Source organism: Hippocampus guttulatus, chromosome 2 (assembly GCF_054856545.1).
Source record: "Hippocampus guttulatus isolate MCC_2025c chromosome 2, RoL_Hgut_1.0, whole genome shotgun sequence".
Classification (NCBI taxonomy): domain Eukaryota; kingdom Metazoa; phylum Chordata; class Actinopteri; order Syngnathiformes; family Syngnathidae; genus Hippocampus; species Hippocampus guttulatus.
Window position 1 is genome coordinate 6,747,413 of NC_141262.1, and position 16,793 is coordinate 6,764,205.

The 16,793-nt window shown below is 42.6% G+C and overlaps 2 protein-coding genes and 3 non-coding genes across 5 annotated transcripts; 2 read left to right on the forward strand and 3 right to left on the reverse strand.

The window, feature by feature from the left end:
* Positions 1–43: 43 nt before the first annotated feature.
* Positions 44–3,417, forward strand: rpl36a (ribosomal protein L36A). The gene is made up of 5 exons (XM_086133275.1): positions 44–136; positions 637–742; positions 2,029–2,096; positions 2,175–2,297; positions 3,332–3,417. Exons 1-5 carry the CDS (start codon positions 134–136, stop codon positions 3,350–3,352), a joined length of 321 nt encoding a protein of 106 aa, XP_085989401.1. The 5' UTR covers positions 44–133; the 3' UTR covers positions 3,353–3,417.
* gla (galactosidase, alpha) lies at positions 1,298–7,570 on the reverse strand. Its single transcript, XM_086133192.1, has 7 exons — positions 7,328–7,570; positions 5,891–6,065; positions 5,559–5,733; positions 4,462–4,553; positions 4,215–4,376; positions 3,957–4,154; positions 1,298–3,887 (listed from the first exon to the last, which is right to left on the reverse strand). The coding sequence occupies exons 1-7, from the start codon at positions 7,489–7,491 to the stop codon at positions 3,576–3,578; spliced, it is 1,278 nt and encodes a 425-aa protein (XP_085989318.1). The 5' UTR covers positions 7,492–7,570; the 3' UTR covers positions 1,298–3,575.
* Positions 6,465–6,537, reverse strand: trnav-cac (transfer RNA valine (anticodon CAC)). Its single transcript has one exon. It is a non-coding gene; the product is annotated as a tRNA-Val (tRNA).
* trnav-cac (transfer RNA valine (anticodon CAC)) lies at positions 6,600–6,672 on the reverse strand. Its single transcript has one exon. It is a non-coding gene; the product is annotated as a tRNA-Val (tRNA).
* trnav-cac (transfer RNA valine (anticodon CAC)) lies at positions 7,001–7,073 on the forward strand. Its single transcript has one exon. It is a non-coding gene; the product is annotated as a tRNA-Val (tRNA).
* Positions 7,571–16,793: the final 9,223 nt, after the last annotated feature.

Here is a 16,793-nt window from a genome sequence, read left to right on the forward strand (position 1 = left end):
TTTAGTGTATGTGTGTTTGTTCCTCTGTGTGGATTTTCGTTAGAGGGCAGTGTAGGTATTGGCTGCAGAGCTGAACGAAAAAGGCTGCTTCCGGTTACGGACTTCCTCTTTTGCTCTGCATTGGGACGCAAACATGGTATGCACTCAACACCCGGATACACTTGAAAGAATCGACATTAATCTCAAGTTAAATAAGTCATCGATGCTGTTTGGTACTTCACAGAAGCGTGGAATGTTTCTGTTCTCGCAACAATATCGCTATTTGTCACGTATGATGAGTTTTTTGGGGGAAAACCGGTCTTCTGCCGATGCTACCTTCTTAGCTAGCCGCTAGCCATTTTCACGTTTGGCTGGCCTGTCGGTTGTTAAACATTGTCCTATTCAAATTATCGGAGTATAGTGATATTTATGCGTCATCAACAACACAAGTTGGGTTCGCATGAGTAGTATTGCGAATTCAATGCTAAGTTGTAGCATGCGCTCATAATTAATCGCCATTTGCGAGCTGTTTGAACAACGTGCCCGAATGGTTTGATTTGCACGACTTCTCTCAAGATTAAATATTTTGTTCACCATATGTATATTTTGAGTATCGTTGGTTGTTTAATATTGCTGACGGTTGAGCTATGTCCTCAGGTGAACGTCCCGAAGACCCGCAGGACCTACTGCAAGAAGTGCAAGAAGCACCAACCCCACAAAGTCACCCAGTACAAGAAGGGCAAGGATTCCCTCTATGCTCAGGGTAAATGTTTTATTGGCTGTTAATTTGCGCTGGGTTTATACTATGTATTTAATACATACATACAGACTATGTATTTAATACATACATACAGACATCAGTAGACCCCACTCCAATTGGTTTTCCTCTCGTGGACCTGTTAAATGTGCTGTATTTACGATATGTAACATTCATTTTATAATGTTTCTAAATGTCACTTTACCTTGAAAGTTTTGAGAACAATTTATTGATGAGATCAGCTCAACTGACTTGGAAAGCCACAATCGCATGTTCATTGACAAATATTCTTCTTCTCATCCTTATTTGAAATTGGTGCAGGTCCAGGGTGAAATGAGACTTTGCCTCTCCTACCTGTAATCTTTGCAGCCATTCACCTCGTGTTAATTAACAAATTTTGGACGCTGACACTCCAAGTTAACTACAGTATTCTAGTATTTGCTGAGCACCCGAACAAAACAATGCACAGGCCACCAACATGGCCTTGTCTGTCACTAACCTATGCTAATACAATAGAAATGTCATGAGTACAGTAAATACTTGTATGAACACTTCTCCACCAAGAATATAAAACAGTTTAATGACAAACAGTAAATATGACGGTAGCTTGGGGGCCCAGGCTCATTTCATTGAAACTGTCAATCATCTGCTCAATCATCCATCCATCCATTTTCCGAACCGCTTAATCCTCACTAGGGTCGCGGGGGATGCTGGAGCCTATCCCAGCTGTCTTCGGGCAGTAGGCGGGGGACACCCTGAATCGGTTGCCAGCCAATCGCAGGGCACACAGAGACAAACAACCATCCACGCTCACATTCACACCTAGGGACAATTCTAGAGAGTTCAATCAGCCTGCCATGCATGTTTTTGGAATGTGGGAGGAAACCGGAGTACCCGGAGAAAACCCACGCAGGCCCGGGGAGAACATGCAAACTCCACACAGGGAGGCCGGAGCTGGAATTGAACCCGGTACCTCTGCACTGTGAAGTCGACGCTGCTCAATCATAGTTCAAGCTATTACAACATACAATGCCATCTGCTTCAAGTGTTGCAAGTCTTGATGAAACATCAGATATGTGGTTTGGCACCCATTACAGATAGATGGTAAAAGCGTGGTGCAAACAAACATTTTCATTGGTTGTTTCGCTCCATGTTGGGGGAAAAATTGGGGCTTGGTGCCTGTTAAGTTTACATACTGGTGTGTAGGTTACTGGATAGGAGATAGTGGGACCAGGAGATTGGATCATTAGATTTGACCACAGTTATGTCATTAATGAGTGAATGTCCTGCAGGTAAGAGGAGATACGATAGGAAGCAGAGCGGCTACGGTGGTCAGACCAAGCCCATCTTCCGTAAAAAGGTGAGTTCAACCATCCTGGTTGCAAAGGTCTACCGTGCGTGTGTGAACCCACACACACTATCTTCACCTCGTTTCCAGGCTAAGACAACAAAGAAGATTGTGCTGAGGCTCGAGTGCATGGAGGCCAACTGCAGATCCAAGAGGATGCTGGCCATCAAGCGATGCAAGCACTTTGAGTTGGGAGGTGACAAGAAGAGAAAGGTAAGACTGTCACAAGACACTGTTTCTTGAGCAAGTCTTGGTAACTGTCTCTACACCAGTGTGAACACTTGAGGCCAGTTCTTACTTTTCACGTCCACGTGGCCACAGGGTGCACATTGGTACATGTGGTGTAAATATCGTTGTCCACCCGTTGCAGAGGCTACGGACCCCACTGCATTTGATCGCATGTACCCTCATTTTTGTGACCATGCACGCTGTACGCATATAAAGCAAATGATCACGCAGGCGCCACACCAACAAAGAAAGCACTGGTGATACCTCGCCTCAGATGCCTCTCGTTTCGTGTGCCAATGTGCATGTTCAGTGGTTGCACTAAGTCTGTATTTTCGTGCCCAGAGCCAAAATGAAAATGTGTCAGTCTTTACACAGCTTGCACATGCTTGTCTACAAAAAAAGAGGCCTGTCTCTTCGTTTTACTTTTTCAATCCTCTTCAGAGGGGGAGACACAGGAGCTCTACTTCTATTGGCTTTTGCTGGATCGAATTTTTTTTGATTCCTTGCACGTGGTGAGAGTACATGGACCATCGTACTGACGTGAACTCTGAAATGTAGTATGGATGGAACAGGATGACTTGGATTTGAATGTGCAATTGGTGGTACCATTTGGTTGACTTTGGAGGTACTTGTGTTCAATGTATATCTGCCATTGACATTGAACGGTGGCCACAATGGTTTGAACAAATGTCAGGAATATTTCAAGTTAGTGCTTTCTTAAAATCAAGCTGACCTTTGTACAATGACATTACAAAAGCTCTTAAGTTCATGGACAGGCAACAAGAAAAGGTGGATTTGAAAGCCGAATTACTCAGGTTTTAACAATAAGGGTGCACCATAAAGCACATTTGTCATGCCTCACTGACCAAAGGTCAAAACAAATGTAGATGTGATGTGGGGTGATTTGTGCATTTCAACATTTGCTTTCCATTGCTCCATCTTAAAGCCATATATCTGCCATTGACATATTCGAGCAGCTGTGTTTTCTCCTCCTGACAATACTTGTGTTCTCTCAACAGGGCCAGGTCATCCAGTTCTAAGCTGTGAGCCACTCTTCTGGGTCAAGTTGTCACAATTTTCAATAAATGTGTTAAAATCAACCAAACTGCTTCTCAGTCACCTTCACTGTGAATATTGTGATGCTCATTATGGAAACCAGTGCAGCAAGCTATACTGTACTGACAAGTTGGTCACCGAAAATGGCAGATCATCTCAACTCTGCACCGAATATAATCAAAAAATGTTTTATTATTATTATTTTGTCTAGAGAAGCATCTGTTTTTCAGACCACTGCATTTTAAGGAATCTTTGGTCATGCTGTTTAATGCTGATGGGCGTGATGACAAGCAGAGCGGTGCCTGAAGGGTTAACTGACACCTGGTATCCAATTTGAACCCCGACCTCCTCATACTGGGGCAGAATCTGGGTGATGTTGCAAAGTGGTGTGCATGTCTTCCAGCCAGGAGATGCTTGTAAGGAGAACCTGCGTGGGCCTCCTATCTCCAGTGTATTGAGTACTGCTATGGCAAGCCAGCCTTGAGACAGAGGTCTCTCCCACACCTCAAAATGGTCCACCTGTGGAACACATAACTTAAATATGATGTAATATTCCACTGTATGTGGTGGTAAAGGTTGGCTTTAAACCTTGGCTGTGCGGTATCCCTGCTTGCCCAGCTCGTCCTGGCTAATGGCGATGATGTGGCGGTTCTGCAGCAGCTCCTTCGAGTGGCGACAGATGGACCTCAGGTCATTGGACATGAGCAGCGGGGCCGCCATGATGGCCCATAGCGCCATTTGGGACTCTTGCTGGTCTCGACTCAGGCCAAAGTTCCCAATTACCAGCTGGAGGCAAGCGCACGTCTTAGGACATTAGCTGTAGGCTTGAAGCAAACATAGTCATACCATATCTGGGTCATTCCATCCGCCGGGACCAGCTGAGGGGACAATATTCTCCTGGTGAGTAGCAGTCCAGTCCAAGATGGACTTGACGCTGCTCCATGAATCGTAGACGTCTGCGAAATTGCGCCACTGGTTGCACGTCTCTGCAATGGTGTTGTAGTTAGGCTGGTGGGGTCACAAAAAGGATTCAACCTGAACCATGTCTTGGTGGTCCAAGTCCAGAATGGGTATGTTTGGGGTCAGGCGTTACCTTTTGGGAAGGCCACGCATACAAAGGCCACTCACAGGAATATAGGATGGGTCTTCCAGTTCTGTTCAGTGCTTTGGACATGTTCACATAGCCTAAAGTGAAACAAATGATAAAACGCTCGAAGAACTCCTTAAGTCTGCTGCAGAAAGCGGGTCCAGTGAACCCTCAAAACCTTGTACATCTGAAGTACTCTCCGGGCAAACAAATTTGAGAGAATTCCACAATGCTGGAATTTCAATAGCACTTTCAATTTTTTCCGAAAGGCACAGGTGAATAAATGCCATCTATTCTTCTGCCTCTATAATTTTCTGAAAATTCAGTTGACTATGTAGAACTGCCTTTGAAAAGCAGTCATCTTCCCACCTTTTTGAAATGTTACTCTTTAACAGCGCAGGCCGGAGGGAGGTTGAAAAAAAAATCCAGTCTTTTTCAAGCAGTTGCCCCTTAGATGCAGGCAATGAAGTCGACCCTGACAAGTTATTCCCTTCAAAGGGAGAAATATAGGAAGTTTAAAATAAATGTATTTTATACACCTGCCCCATTCCCCAGGTCTGGCATTTATACAGGGGGCGGGGGGACTTGGAACATTTTATAATAATCGGTCCTTTTCACAGTTGGGGCATGAACGTCAACTAAATATCAGATTGCAGAATGACTTGTCACAAGGCAGGTGATGTAAGTTTGGCATGATCCTTATACATACAGTATATGTATATACTGTATAGAGGTTAACAAATAAATTGCTACAAGAATATGAAGATAACTAAGCTTGAAGAAAACACTGCATAAAACCCACAAGTCAAAGGTATTCAATTTCCCTTTGTCCATAGGAGCAAAACTCCAGTGCCGCCCTCACATTTGTTACACATCCACAAGGCCACGTCGCTCCAAATTGGGCCGAACTGCAATTTGTCTCTTCGACTGATAAAAACAGTCAACTTAGCGCCACTGAATAAAAATTGATTTGGCGCTTCACATTTTTATTTCTTGTACTGTATTTGGGCCCACAAGTGAACACAAGGCCAGAGAAAACGATGTCCTAGATTTGTATATCACAGAATGGACTCTTGTTGCAAATAACAGGACGACGTGCTTGCCTTCCTCAAGCAAAGTGGTGTCCATGGAGCAGCCGTCAAACTTGAGCAGGTCGACTTCCCACTCAGCAAAAGTCTGGGCGTCTGTGTCGTAGTGAGCCAGACTGCCAGGGTATCCGGCACAAGTGCTTGTGCCAACATCTGCGTAAATGCCCAACTTAAGACCCTTGGAGTGCACCTGGAACCAAAGCCTTTCATTTCAGATGAACCGTCTCCAGGAGAGGGCAGTGTTGCAATAACAATTATACGTAGATCTCTCAAAGCAGTCCTAAATGCACCACACTTATAGTTCATGAAAAACATTCACCTCGCTCTTTTGTAAACAAAGCACTCACATAGTCGGCCAGTTTTTTGATGCCCCCCGGGAACCTGCGGGGGTCCGCTTGCAGGCGGCCCCCGGCGTCTCGACTTTGACTCATCCAGCAGTCGTCAATGCAGACGTACTGGTAGCCGGCTTCCCTCCAGCCCTCTGCCGCCATGACGTCTGCCATCAGCATGTACAGACGTTCACTAGAATTTAAAAAAAAAAAACATTTTAGAACACCTGTAAGCAGCACGAGGCCCGCAACCACGCTGAGTGTGATTCATTTTTTGAGTTTTTTGCCAACCCCAAACGCTCCAAATGTATTTTTCGTAATCTCCCTATACCAGCAACGTATTGTGACAGGCACAACAAAAGGGCAAATTTCTCTTCCACTAGATGACAAATTTAACATATTGAACTTCATACAACAGAATACTGTAGTTTTGTGTTAAACTAAATAAGCCCATAGTTCACACAAAATGAAATTGTGCGGAAATTGTGATTATCTGTTTGGTTTTCCAGTGTTGTTTGTTTTGTTGAATGGAACCTCACCATGTCATTGTTCGGGGAATTATAGGTGAAAGTTTGTCACAAAATGAAACTCTTGTTTCCGCCCGGTTTCGAACCGGGGACCTTTCGCGTGTGAGGCGAACGTGATAACCACTACACTACGGAAACTGTCGTGCGATATACTGTTACAGGAAATTAAAAGAAATCTCCCACCAAAGATTTGGAAAATGTGTTTCCGCCCGGTTTCGAACCGGGGACCTTTCGCGTGTGAGGCGAACGTGATAACCACTACACTACGGAAACTAACATACAAAAACTCATTCAGGGTAATTATAAGGATACCTCACTGAATATTTGTCACGAAAAGTTGTTTCCGGCCGGTTTCGATCCTGGAATCTTTCGTGTGTGGAGCTCCAAGTGATCCGAAATAGGTGGGGTATGAATCCATTTTCCCGGCTTGGATTATCGAGCGCTCGGCAGAATTCTGCGACGTATCGAATCCCCCCCCCCCCCCCCCCCTTTATGCTTACTAATGTCGCGTATACCCGAGCCTCCCAATTGGAATATTTCATGAGCATTTATGCGCTGACTGTTTGTAATCATGATTACATTTTGTAACATATCACTTCGGGTTTCCGTAGTGTAGTGGTTATCACGTTCGCCTCACACGCGAAAGGTCCCCGGTTCGAAACCGGGCGGAAACATCGTTTTCATTTTGTGATAATTGCAGGTTGCCTTTAAAAATACATCCATAATCCATCCATCCATTTTCCGAACCGCTTGATCCTCACTAGGGTCGCGGGGGGTGCTGGAGCCTATCCCAGCCATCTCCGGGCAGTAGGCGGGGGACACCCTGAATCAGTTGCCAGCCAATCGCAGGGCACACAGAGACAAACAACCATCCATAATAATATCAATATTTATTTTCCTCGGCCTTACTTCAAGACTTGTACCTCACCTTATGCAGTTATCCGGATCGGCGTCGCAGTTGGTGTTACACATGAACCTCTCCCAGTGCAGCCAACCCATCGTGGGGGTCCTCGCCAGGCCGTTGTCGAGAGGTTTGGTGCGGCCACATAAACCCACAAAAAACAGCATCCACACACCGGCTGTCAAGGACATGTTTAATTTTTATTTCTCCTGCATAGCATTACATGAGCCGGCTACCCTTGTTTACTACTGTTACTACTTCCTAGTTGTGGGATTTCTCCACCCGACACAAATCTTACCCAATGAAGTTGAAGCTTGTGTTGAAATATCCAATAAAATTTCACCGACACTTTCAACCAGGAAGCATGGAATCCACGACACCAAAAACACTTACACGAGTGATGTTGTATCTTTGCTACGTGTGTTTAATTTGTCCATTGGTCAAGCTTGCAACTCATTTTATTTCAGTTCACTTACATTTCAAATACACGTTCCCCATTGAAATGGCATCTGTTCTATCCCACTGAAAACCAACACCAGGAAAACTGGTCGTGTTTCTGATTTCTGATACGTTGTAGACGACCCACAAACAAAATACTTGTTCATCACAGACGTTGCATGATATCCGGGTTGGTTTGTTAATTTGACGTCGTGCTATGAAATCAGATGAATTGAGGACGCGATATCAAGTGAAACTGTCTCTCTCGCACGCACGCGCGCACACATACGCATTAGATGCGTTTTGCAAGGCGGCGCTGCCGTTTTTCTGCGAAAGCAACAAGAGAGCTGCTGCTTTAATTGTATGGTAATTGTTGCTGGCGCGCCGGATTCAATTATTTTAAAAAACTAACACTATTTTCAAGTCAACACAAACTCTCACCTGACGCCAGAGTGTGACTGATGAAAAAGATGAAAAATGGCGTGATAACTGTAACTGTAAATGAAACACAAATCCTCTGTTCTGGCTGCTCAATATGTGACTAAAGTGACAATAAGTCACCATGTTTGTCATCAAAATAGGGCGATGAATTGATTTTATTACTAAATAAAGAGTTTATTGCTGAGGACAATTAAAAATATATATATCAGTGTCTTGCTGTGAGGGCCGTCAAAGCCTTCTCTGTTGGCCTCAAAACAGCAAAATCACGAACCTACATTTAAAATTTACATGAAATTACTGGTAATCGATTCCCAAGATGTTTCTTCATTTTATGGTGTGTGTATTGGCTCTGCTGCTTCCACTCATTTGAGTGTTATTTATTACTGTATTTATTTATTGACTAATCTGAATCATAGTACCATCAGATTCATAGTAAAAGAGTGTCAGTTACAGACTGGCATGCCTGCAATCCAGACTTGTCTCCCAATGAATATGTGTGACGCATTATGAAGCGCAAAATACGACGAGAGATCCCTGACTATTAAACAGCCGAATCTGTACATCAATCAAGAGTGAGGAAGAATTCCACCTACATAGCTTCAACAATTTGTGTCCTCAGTTCCCACACGCTTACTGAATGTTGTTAAAAGAAAAGGTGATGTAACACAATGGTAAACATGGCCAGCTTTTTTGGGAAAATGTTGCAGCCATAAAATTCAAAGTTAATGATTATTTGCTCAAACAACTTTATCAGTTTGAACGTTAAATATCTTGTCACGTAGTGTATTTAAATTAAATAAAGATTGAACATAATTTGGAACACATTGTTTTCTGTTTTTATTTATAACACAACGTCCGGACTTCATTGGAATTGGGTTTGTAGATTCGTCAACGAGAATGGGGGAGGGGCTAAGCGAAGGCCAGTGTCCAAAACGCAGCACCTTGCCTGCCACTGTTAAAAAACAAGAACTTGGTGCCCGCCACCGAAACGTTTTTTAATTGCATGTAAACGCCACAAGATTCTTTTTACACATGTGTAGTCGTCCACAAAGCCTCATGTGTCAATACATTATTGTACATCCTCTCTGACGAGATGCAAAAGAATACCAAACGTGACATTTCAGCAAAATGTCGCATGACCAGAGGCCTCCACCAGGGACAGGCCTGATGCAAACCATTTGTCACTTGCTATAGTTCATATGAGATCCAGTGAGTGAAGGCGCAGAGGTTCTAAATGTCAGATTTCAATTTGACACACTGGCCTCTGCATGATGGATGGATGGATGCATCTTTTGGATGTGTTATTTTGTGCTTGTAAAAACAAACAAACAAGCAACCGATCTGTTGAGCTTTTTTTGTAACCACACAGCACTGCTGTTAATTGAGAGTGGTGACAGATTACTTTGCTTTGTCTGCCCTAAGGACTCTGACGGCCATCCATCGCCTTCCCTTTTCTTGAAGGGGACGCCACGGATCGCTTGTCGGCACATTTTTGAAGAAGCTTTGCACTTTTGTGATCTGTCATGACGGATGCAAAAGTTGCTCTTCTGTAAATACATCACCTGACAATATGAAGCTCCATCCATTTTTTTTTCCTCATTAGATTGGCGGGTGAGCTGGAATCAATCCAGCTGCCTTTTGTGCAAGAAGTACACTGGAGTAGACTTAATTTTGGTGTGATTGTAGTGTATCTGTTCGAGGCACAGCCGGACAAATTTGGTGCGCCAGACGTATGTGGTGGATGTCATCAGTTTCATTCATATGAATGACAACAATGTGGGCCAATCTCTCTGATTGATTGGAGTGGCCGTGGGCGCAAGGCGGTCTCCAATCGCCCACGTCACATGCGGGTCCGACTACAACAAAGGGAGATCTTGTCATTTATGTGCCAATGTCATGCACAGACGTTTACTAAGCTGAAGTCTCTTGATATTTACCGTTACGTACAGGGTTGTGATAGTCTGGGATTTGTCATTATGGTTCGTATTTATTTTGTTTTGACATTTGCTCTTTAAATTACCTTTGGTATTTAGAGTGTGTTTGTCAGTTTTTAATCATTTAGAATAAAAAAAAAAGCTTACTTTTGGTTTAGTTTTTATCAGTTTTGGTATTAGAAAAGGTCATTATTTTGTCATAAAACAAACTACAATTCCCAAATGTTCAACCTTCCTTCTTCCGTACGGCCATACTCGTCTCAAAACTCATTTGTATTCTATGGCATTTGACACGGCATCATTCAGATTTGATCTTCGTCTTACTGTTTGGTGCTTTCTACCGTCTTTGTTATGAATTTGTTGTTTTATTGTTGTATGTATGATATTTGCTCCATGCACAGCATTTTGCATACAGCGATGGTTGTTTTAAAGTGCTCCATAAATACAGTTGAGTTGAGTTGAGAAACAATTAACAAATACATTTAATAAACCCTGAAATCGCTTTAGTCCGTTTTATAAACGTGAAAAGTAGTTTCATTTAGTTGTTATTGCAACGTACTCTCACATTTATTTTATTTTGTGAATGAAAATGTATTTTTTCCATGTGAGTTCTTGTTACTTTATTAGTTTTTGGTAACTATTAACTTTGGTTGCAGATGAGAACCTTTTGGTGCGTTTGGAGGTTCTACTGTATGGTATATGTTTAATTTAGATGAAACTTTTCTCTTTTTCGGATGAAAACAAATAATGTTGCGCTGCTGCTCCTTACCTCATAGATTGCATCATGTCATTGCCATGTTCAGAGATGAAAGTCATAAAATAGCCCAGCAGGGGAGCAGGTTATCCATTTCTCTTTTCATCCCCTACCCTTTCGATTTTTAACACCGAGTGCTCTGTTTATATGCGTTGACATCTCATTTGACCTTAATAGAAAAAAAAAGCACGTGTGTATGTCAGCAATAAAAGGGGGCTTCTTTATGAATTTCAAAAGGCTTTCATGCACCAAAAAAAAAAGTCAAAGATGCAGCATTTTATGACCTGCATCACCATGGTAACTAGGCATCCCAGATCCCATGATAGCAATTCCATGTTGCTCTACACGTACGCCCCACTGTTTACAGACCTGAGGGCCTCTGCTCATTACTCGGTTACACTTGAAGCCGGTGGCAAATGAATAATTAGGTTGAGCTCATGAAAAGAAAAGCATTGAATCTGGAATTTAGTGCAAATGGCCCCGAATGAACAACAGTATATCACATTCTTGATATGCATAAAAATATACAATGTTACTGGTATTTTAAAATATATGTCAAGGGCCACTGGAGTTTATAACAATACAAAATAACTACTGTATTGTGGAGAAAATGTATGAAGTAAAATGTTTTTTTTAAAAATCTGCACTGACCAGTAAAGAGGGCAAAGGAATGCTGAAATTGTAATTTCGTGATAGCGCCAAGGATGACAAGTCCACTATTCTATCAGACATTAGCTCATTGGTTTTGTTGGCACTCACATTCCCAGAATAAAATGGAAGAAATGGCTCAAGTCTCTTGTCTAACTCTTTTTTGTCATTTAACTTGACTTCACTTTAGCGTCAGCTCTCATCCCATTCCATATTTCTTCAGGAATGCATTCTTTGCTGAGGGAATGACGGGTGGCTCCATGTTAGAGATAAAAAGGATATTTAAAAAAGAAAAAGTTCATGGGAGAAAAATGCAATCAAGGAGAAAGAACCAAAGAGATAAAAGACAAAGTGAGTCAGAGCTTTGAAAACAGACTGCTGACTCTCAGCGGCCACAATTTGTGATTCTCTATTCTGATGACGACAGTCTCCATGATCGTATTCCTTTTGTAAAGACGAAAACCGTCATGATTCCAGTCAACTTTAGTGTCGTCCTGTTTTGAGTACGTAAATGAAGTTCCAAGGATTGTAGTGCCTGTGATGGTCGCCCTAATGACCGCAGTACTCCGCTGTCCGATCATTTTTCTTCCCAATGTCTGCAGTACTCATCACTGTAGTTACATTATTTATCAACAACACTGCCAACACTGACGTGCCCATGGCTGCAGTTCTAATGAAGATGAACCCAATTATTTTTGTAATACTCATGACCATTGCCTATTAACTCATTCAGTACCAGCCAATTCTAGACCAAGTCTGAAAAGACGTTTAAAAACGTCTTTGGGAGTGAATGACTTAAGTGACCTCCAAACTGTCTAGCCTGCTTCTTGCCCAAAGTCGGCCAGGATAGAATCTCACCGACAATGACCCAAATAAACAGTGTAGAAAATGGGTGACTTGACAATAGTGATCTCAGTTATTGTAGTGCCAAAAATTAGAGGCCCAATTATTTCATTCTAATGACTGCAGTCCGCTGCATGTCGGTGGTAGTCCCCAAATGTTAGTCTCAATTTTAGTCGTAACGATTGAATCCCCCCACAACTATCGTCCCACTGATTGTGGTCCCCAGGACTGTAGTCCTGCATCATGAGTCAGACTTGACTTTGGCATGGGTTCCTGTCAGTGATTTTCAGGGCTCAAAACATTCAACAAGGAAAACATTCCTCATGGTTTTGAATCCTGTTTTTCTTTTTCTTTTAAACGAGATGACTGTTCGATCACAGTGTATATCCGACAGCCAAATCAAGAGGCTTCAGATAACTTCAAGTCAAATGTCAGAGCGTCTCTCTTTGGTCACCGCTCAGCTGACAGAGAAAGTCGTTGTGACTTTGTCCCTGATTTCAAAGCAGAACTGCCCTAATGCTATGCGCTGCGACTGCTACAATCTTACTGTCGTGCAATTGTAGTGAGCGTGGATTCATCCTGTTCTCAACAGGAATGTACAGAACAAAAATATCCTGCCATCAAAGAGGTTCTCTGCCCCCCCCCGCCCCCCCGTCCACAAAAAAAATAGTTCATCATTTTCTGCTCGCTTCAGGCTGTAGCTTCACCCATCTCAGCACATGAGGGTCAACAACAAGAATGGCAGATTGCTGATCAAGAACTCAACCAGCCTTTCGCATATTGGTCATGCCACAATACTAGACAAGACTGTATTGTTGCTTTAGTTTCGAAACAAAAGAAGAAGGCCGTTGGGATGTGCTGTGCATTGGGTCAATTGCTTTTGTTTTCTTTCGAACCTTCACGTAAATTTCAGCATGCTAATACATGAAAGAACAGCCCGTGAGACAAGAAAGCCCCGACAGGACTAAACGGTTGTATTTTTTTTAGCAGCTCTTGTGTCTGAGAGGTGAAACAGAGTCGTTTTGAAACTAATTTAATGTGAGAAAGAAGTCGAGGAAGCGGACTGACAGGGTCCTACAGGTTCAGCTTTGTTTTTGACCTAGCTAGTAAAAAAAAAAAAAAAGCACAAGATAGAGCAGCTAACCTTACAAAGCATCACAATTCATTATCATGCTGTCTTCGGCTTTCTCGGGGAAAAGTGACATTTGAACAAGAGACTTTTTTTAACGCTGGCCCTCTTTTAATTAGCGCCGACTGACCTTTTTGACTGTCACAGCTTGTGTCACCCTTCTTAAAAAGGAAACAACTCTTCTGGTATGTATTTTTTTATTCCAAATGAATGGAGGTTCCGCCAAGATTACAAGTCTGATGGCTAACTTTTGTGCATAAATATGTCAATTTCAGATGTCAGACTTTGATTCAAAAAGGCTACTTTGGATGTAAATTAAAGGTGGAGATTTTTCCAAGTGCATGTGTCTGGTGGTGTTGTATTGCATGGGCTGTTTTGTGTGACCTGTAAACCTGTCAAGGTGGCGGAAATTATGAACAGTTAACAGTCAGTGGTCGCACAAAAACTTTTTTTACTCTACAGACTTTTTCGGAGAAAGCAAAAATAAATAAATATCCAAAGGCAATTAGAGGAGATAAACATTATTTTGGGTTCATCAAAGCAAACATGGTGAAGCTTCATGTTGCTGTTATGCTGCACCCAAATTGCATAAACCACCAACAGAAGTCATTTTCAGGTGGAAATGCTTTTGCCGGTGAATCCAGGTCAAAGCTGCACTTTTTTCCCCTCGTGAATAATTTCTTTTAAACATTTTAAATCTATTTCCCTGTTGGTAATTTCAGAACGTCACGTTTTATTTCTTTACTTTGTTTTTAAATGTCTGCAAAACTTGGTTGTAAAAGTTGAACGGTTTTCAATCTATGCTTTAAAGTAAATAATAATTTTCAGGAAGCCACTTATGTTTTCTTTGCTTTACCTTTGAATGTCTTTTTTACAAAAAGCTTTTATGTCTTGTGTTTCTGGTTGTGTGAAACACATTGAGTTGCCCTGTGTATGAAATATATATATAAATAACATTTCTTCATCTCCAGTTTTAACAGGGTGTGCATACTTGTGCAAACAAGTTTTTTTTAAATCCATTGTTGGGAAAATGTCATTTTCTTCAGAGTTCTACAAGTTTTGGTGGTAAAAGTTTTTAAATTATGATTGTTTGTCTTGTTTTTACATCCCAAAAAATATCATTTGAACAGGAACGTGTTGACTTTTTGTATCAACTGTAGTTGTTTTTCCAGCCATGATATGAAAACCTTTTCTTTTTTTAAATTTTTTTTTTAATACAGTACTCTGAAATGTAAGTACAAGCCAGAATTCTGCTGTCAGAAACAAAGACGCTCCTGCGGTGAGAGGTAGAACATCCACCAAGTATCTTCAAAAGTCCTGCTGTGACTGATCCATCCCTCCTCGGACAACCCGAAAATTGATGAAGAAATCTTTTCTGCGCATTTTGCTGTTTTTAACTTGAGTTAACTCAGCCGGGAGACGGCGTGAAATCGGAGGTGCAAAAACACAGGCTAGGTAAGCTCTACAGGAGGGGGTTCTCGCAGTTTTGGAGAAGAATTAGTCATTGTTCAACATCCGGCACACAGCACGCACGTACGCATGCAGTCATACGTGTCGGCGTTGTCTCCTGGGGGAACCCATTAATCCCCTGCTGGCTCGTCTCCACCAGCCGAGCCGCGGCGCCGAGTCGGAGCGTCGAGCCGAGAAGACGGCTCTCGTGGGCATTCGGCTCACTGCGACTGGCATGTGTGATGGACAGGGGAGACAGACAGGTGGAGAAAAGCCTGTGTTGACTGAAATAGCAGCAAGAGATGATGCTTGGGAGCCGGCAGAACAGTGTCAAGCATGTCAAGAAGGAAGCAATACTGTGTTGTAATAAGAATTCATTATCCATGAATTCAGTTGCAGCCTTCTTCATTGTTAGTTAGCAACACACAGCAAAAATAGATCAATCAACCAAGCGGTGGCTTGTAACTTGAGAAAGCCGTCCCATCGTGCAATCATAAGTCAAGGCACAGTAGTGAACGAACCGGCCTGGCTGCCAGCAGGGCAGCAAACACAAACAGAAGACACACCACCATCCAGATGTAAAGAGCGTTAGCGCTAGCATGCTAATGGTAAATGACTGTCGTGATTTTGCAAATTTGCTACACACTCCAACATTGAATTTGTTAACCACTCTCAATTTGTAGATACAATTGTGGCTTTAAAGTTAAGTGCATTGAATATATACGTACAGAGGGGGCCTATGAGCATTCTTTTTTTTGATGCTGCACCTGATTGATTCTACAACCAAGCTAAGAGTGAAAATGTAATGAAAGGCGTGCCCGTTCACATTCATTCATAGTAGCGAAAGGGATTTGAATCTTGCAATTCCTGGTTCCTTCGGTTGGTACGCAGCCACCCCCTTCAAAAAACAAAACAAAACAAATAACCACAAAAAAAACCTCGATGCAGTCTCCTCAACAGTTTACAATACAATACAATACATGCTGATTTATATAGCGCTTTCACAACAGCGGTAGCTGTAACAAAGCGCTTAACAAAACAGTTAACATAAAGTAAAATAATAAACACAACACATAACACAAAACACGGACAGTCGTGCAGTCCTAACCACTTTTCCGTCACACGCTTTGTTGTTTGAAGCAGTTTGAGATGAAAGAGGAGAGAATCAAAGTGTCCTTTAACCAGTGGATCAGAGACTTCATGCTCAAAATGTGCACACGTCGGCTACAAGCTAAGTTTCCAAGTCAACAAGAAGCTGTAGCATCCATTGACGAAAAAAGAGATTGGTTCACTTCTCCTGTCCCATGGAAATCCATTTCAATTCCAAGCGGCGACTCTCGGTTCCAAATACGCATCGGCGCTCTGCGCCAACGCTCCTCTCTCCTCATCCTCAACTTCAGCAGCCATCCATCCAGCCGCACCAACGCCGACTGTCCAACAGCGCCGACATCTCCACTGAACAAAACGGGGTTGTGAAAAATGCTGTCCATTACAGGTGCAAAAAACACAAGCGCCCCAGGTCTGTCCAGCACCGACAGTCAATGGCGCCGACATTCCTCCCAATCACAATCTGTGCTGGAACAGGCGTGCTGCCGAGAAGGCGCAACCACCAAGCACAGATACTTCTCCTTTGACGAAATGTCGTGGCCAAAAAACGCTGAAAACAGTCCATATCAGGTCCACACGATGAAACAACAAACAACATGTGACAAAACAAAAAGACAAAAACAAAACAAAAAAAAGCAAGGCTCTTGAAGAGCACTTGCCGAAGGCTGCCTACTCGGGCGCCATTTTGGGGGAAAAAAAAAAAGTTTGTAGCACAGCAAAGGATTAGCAGAAAGGAATCCACGTATGGAT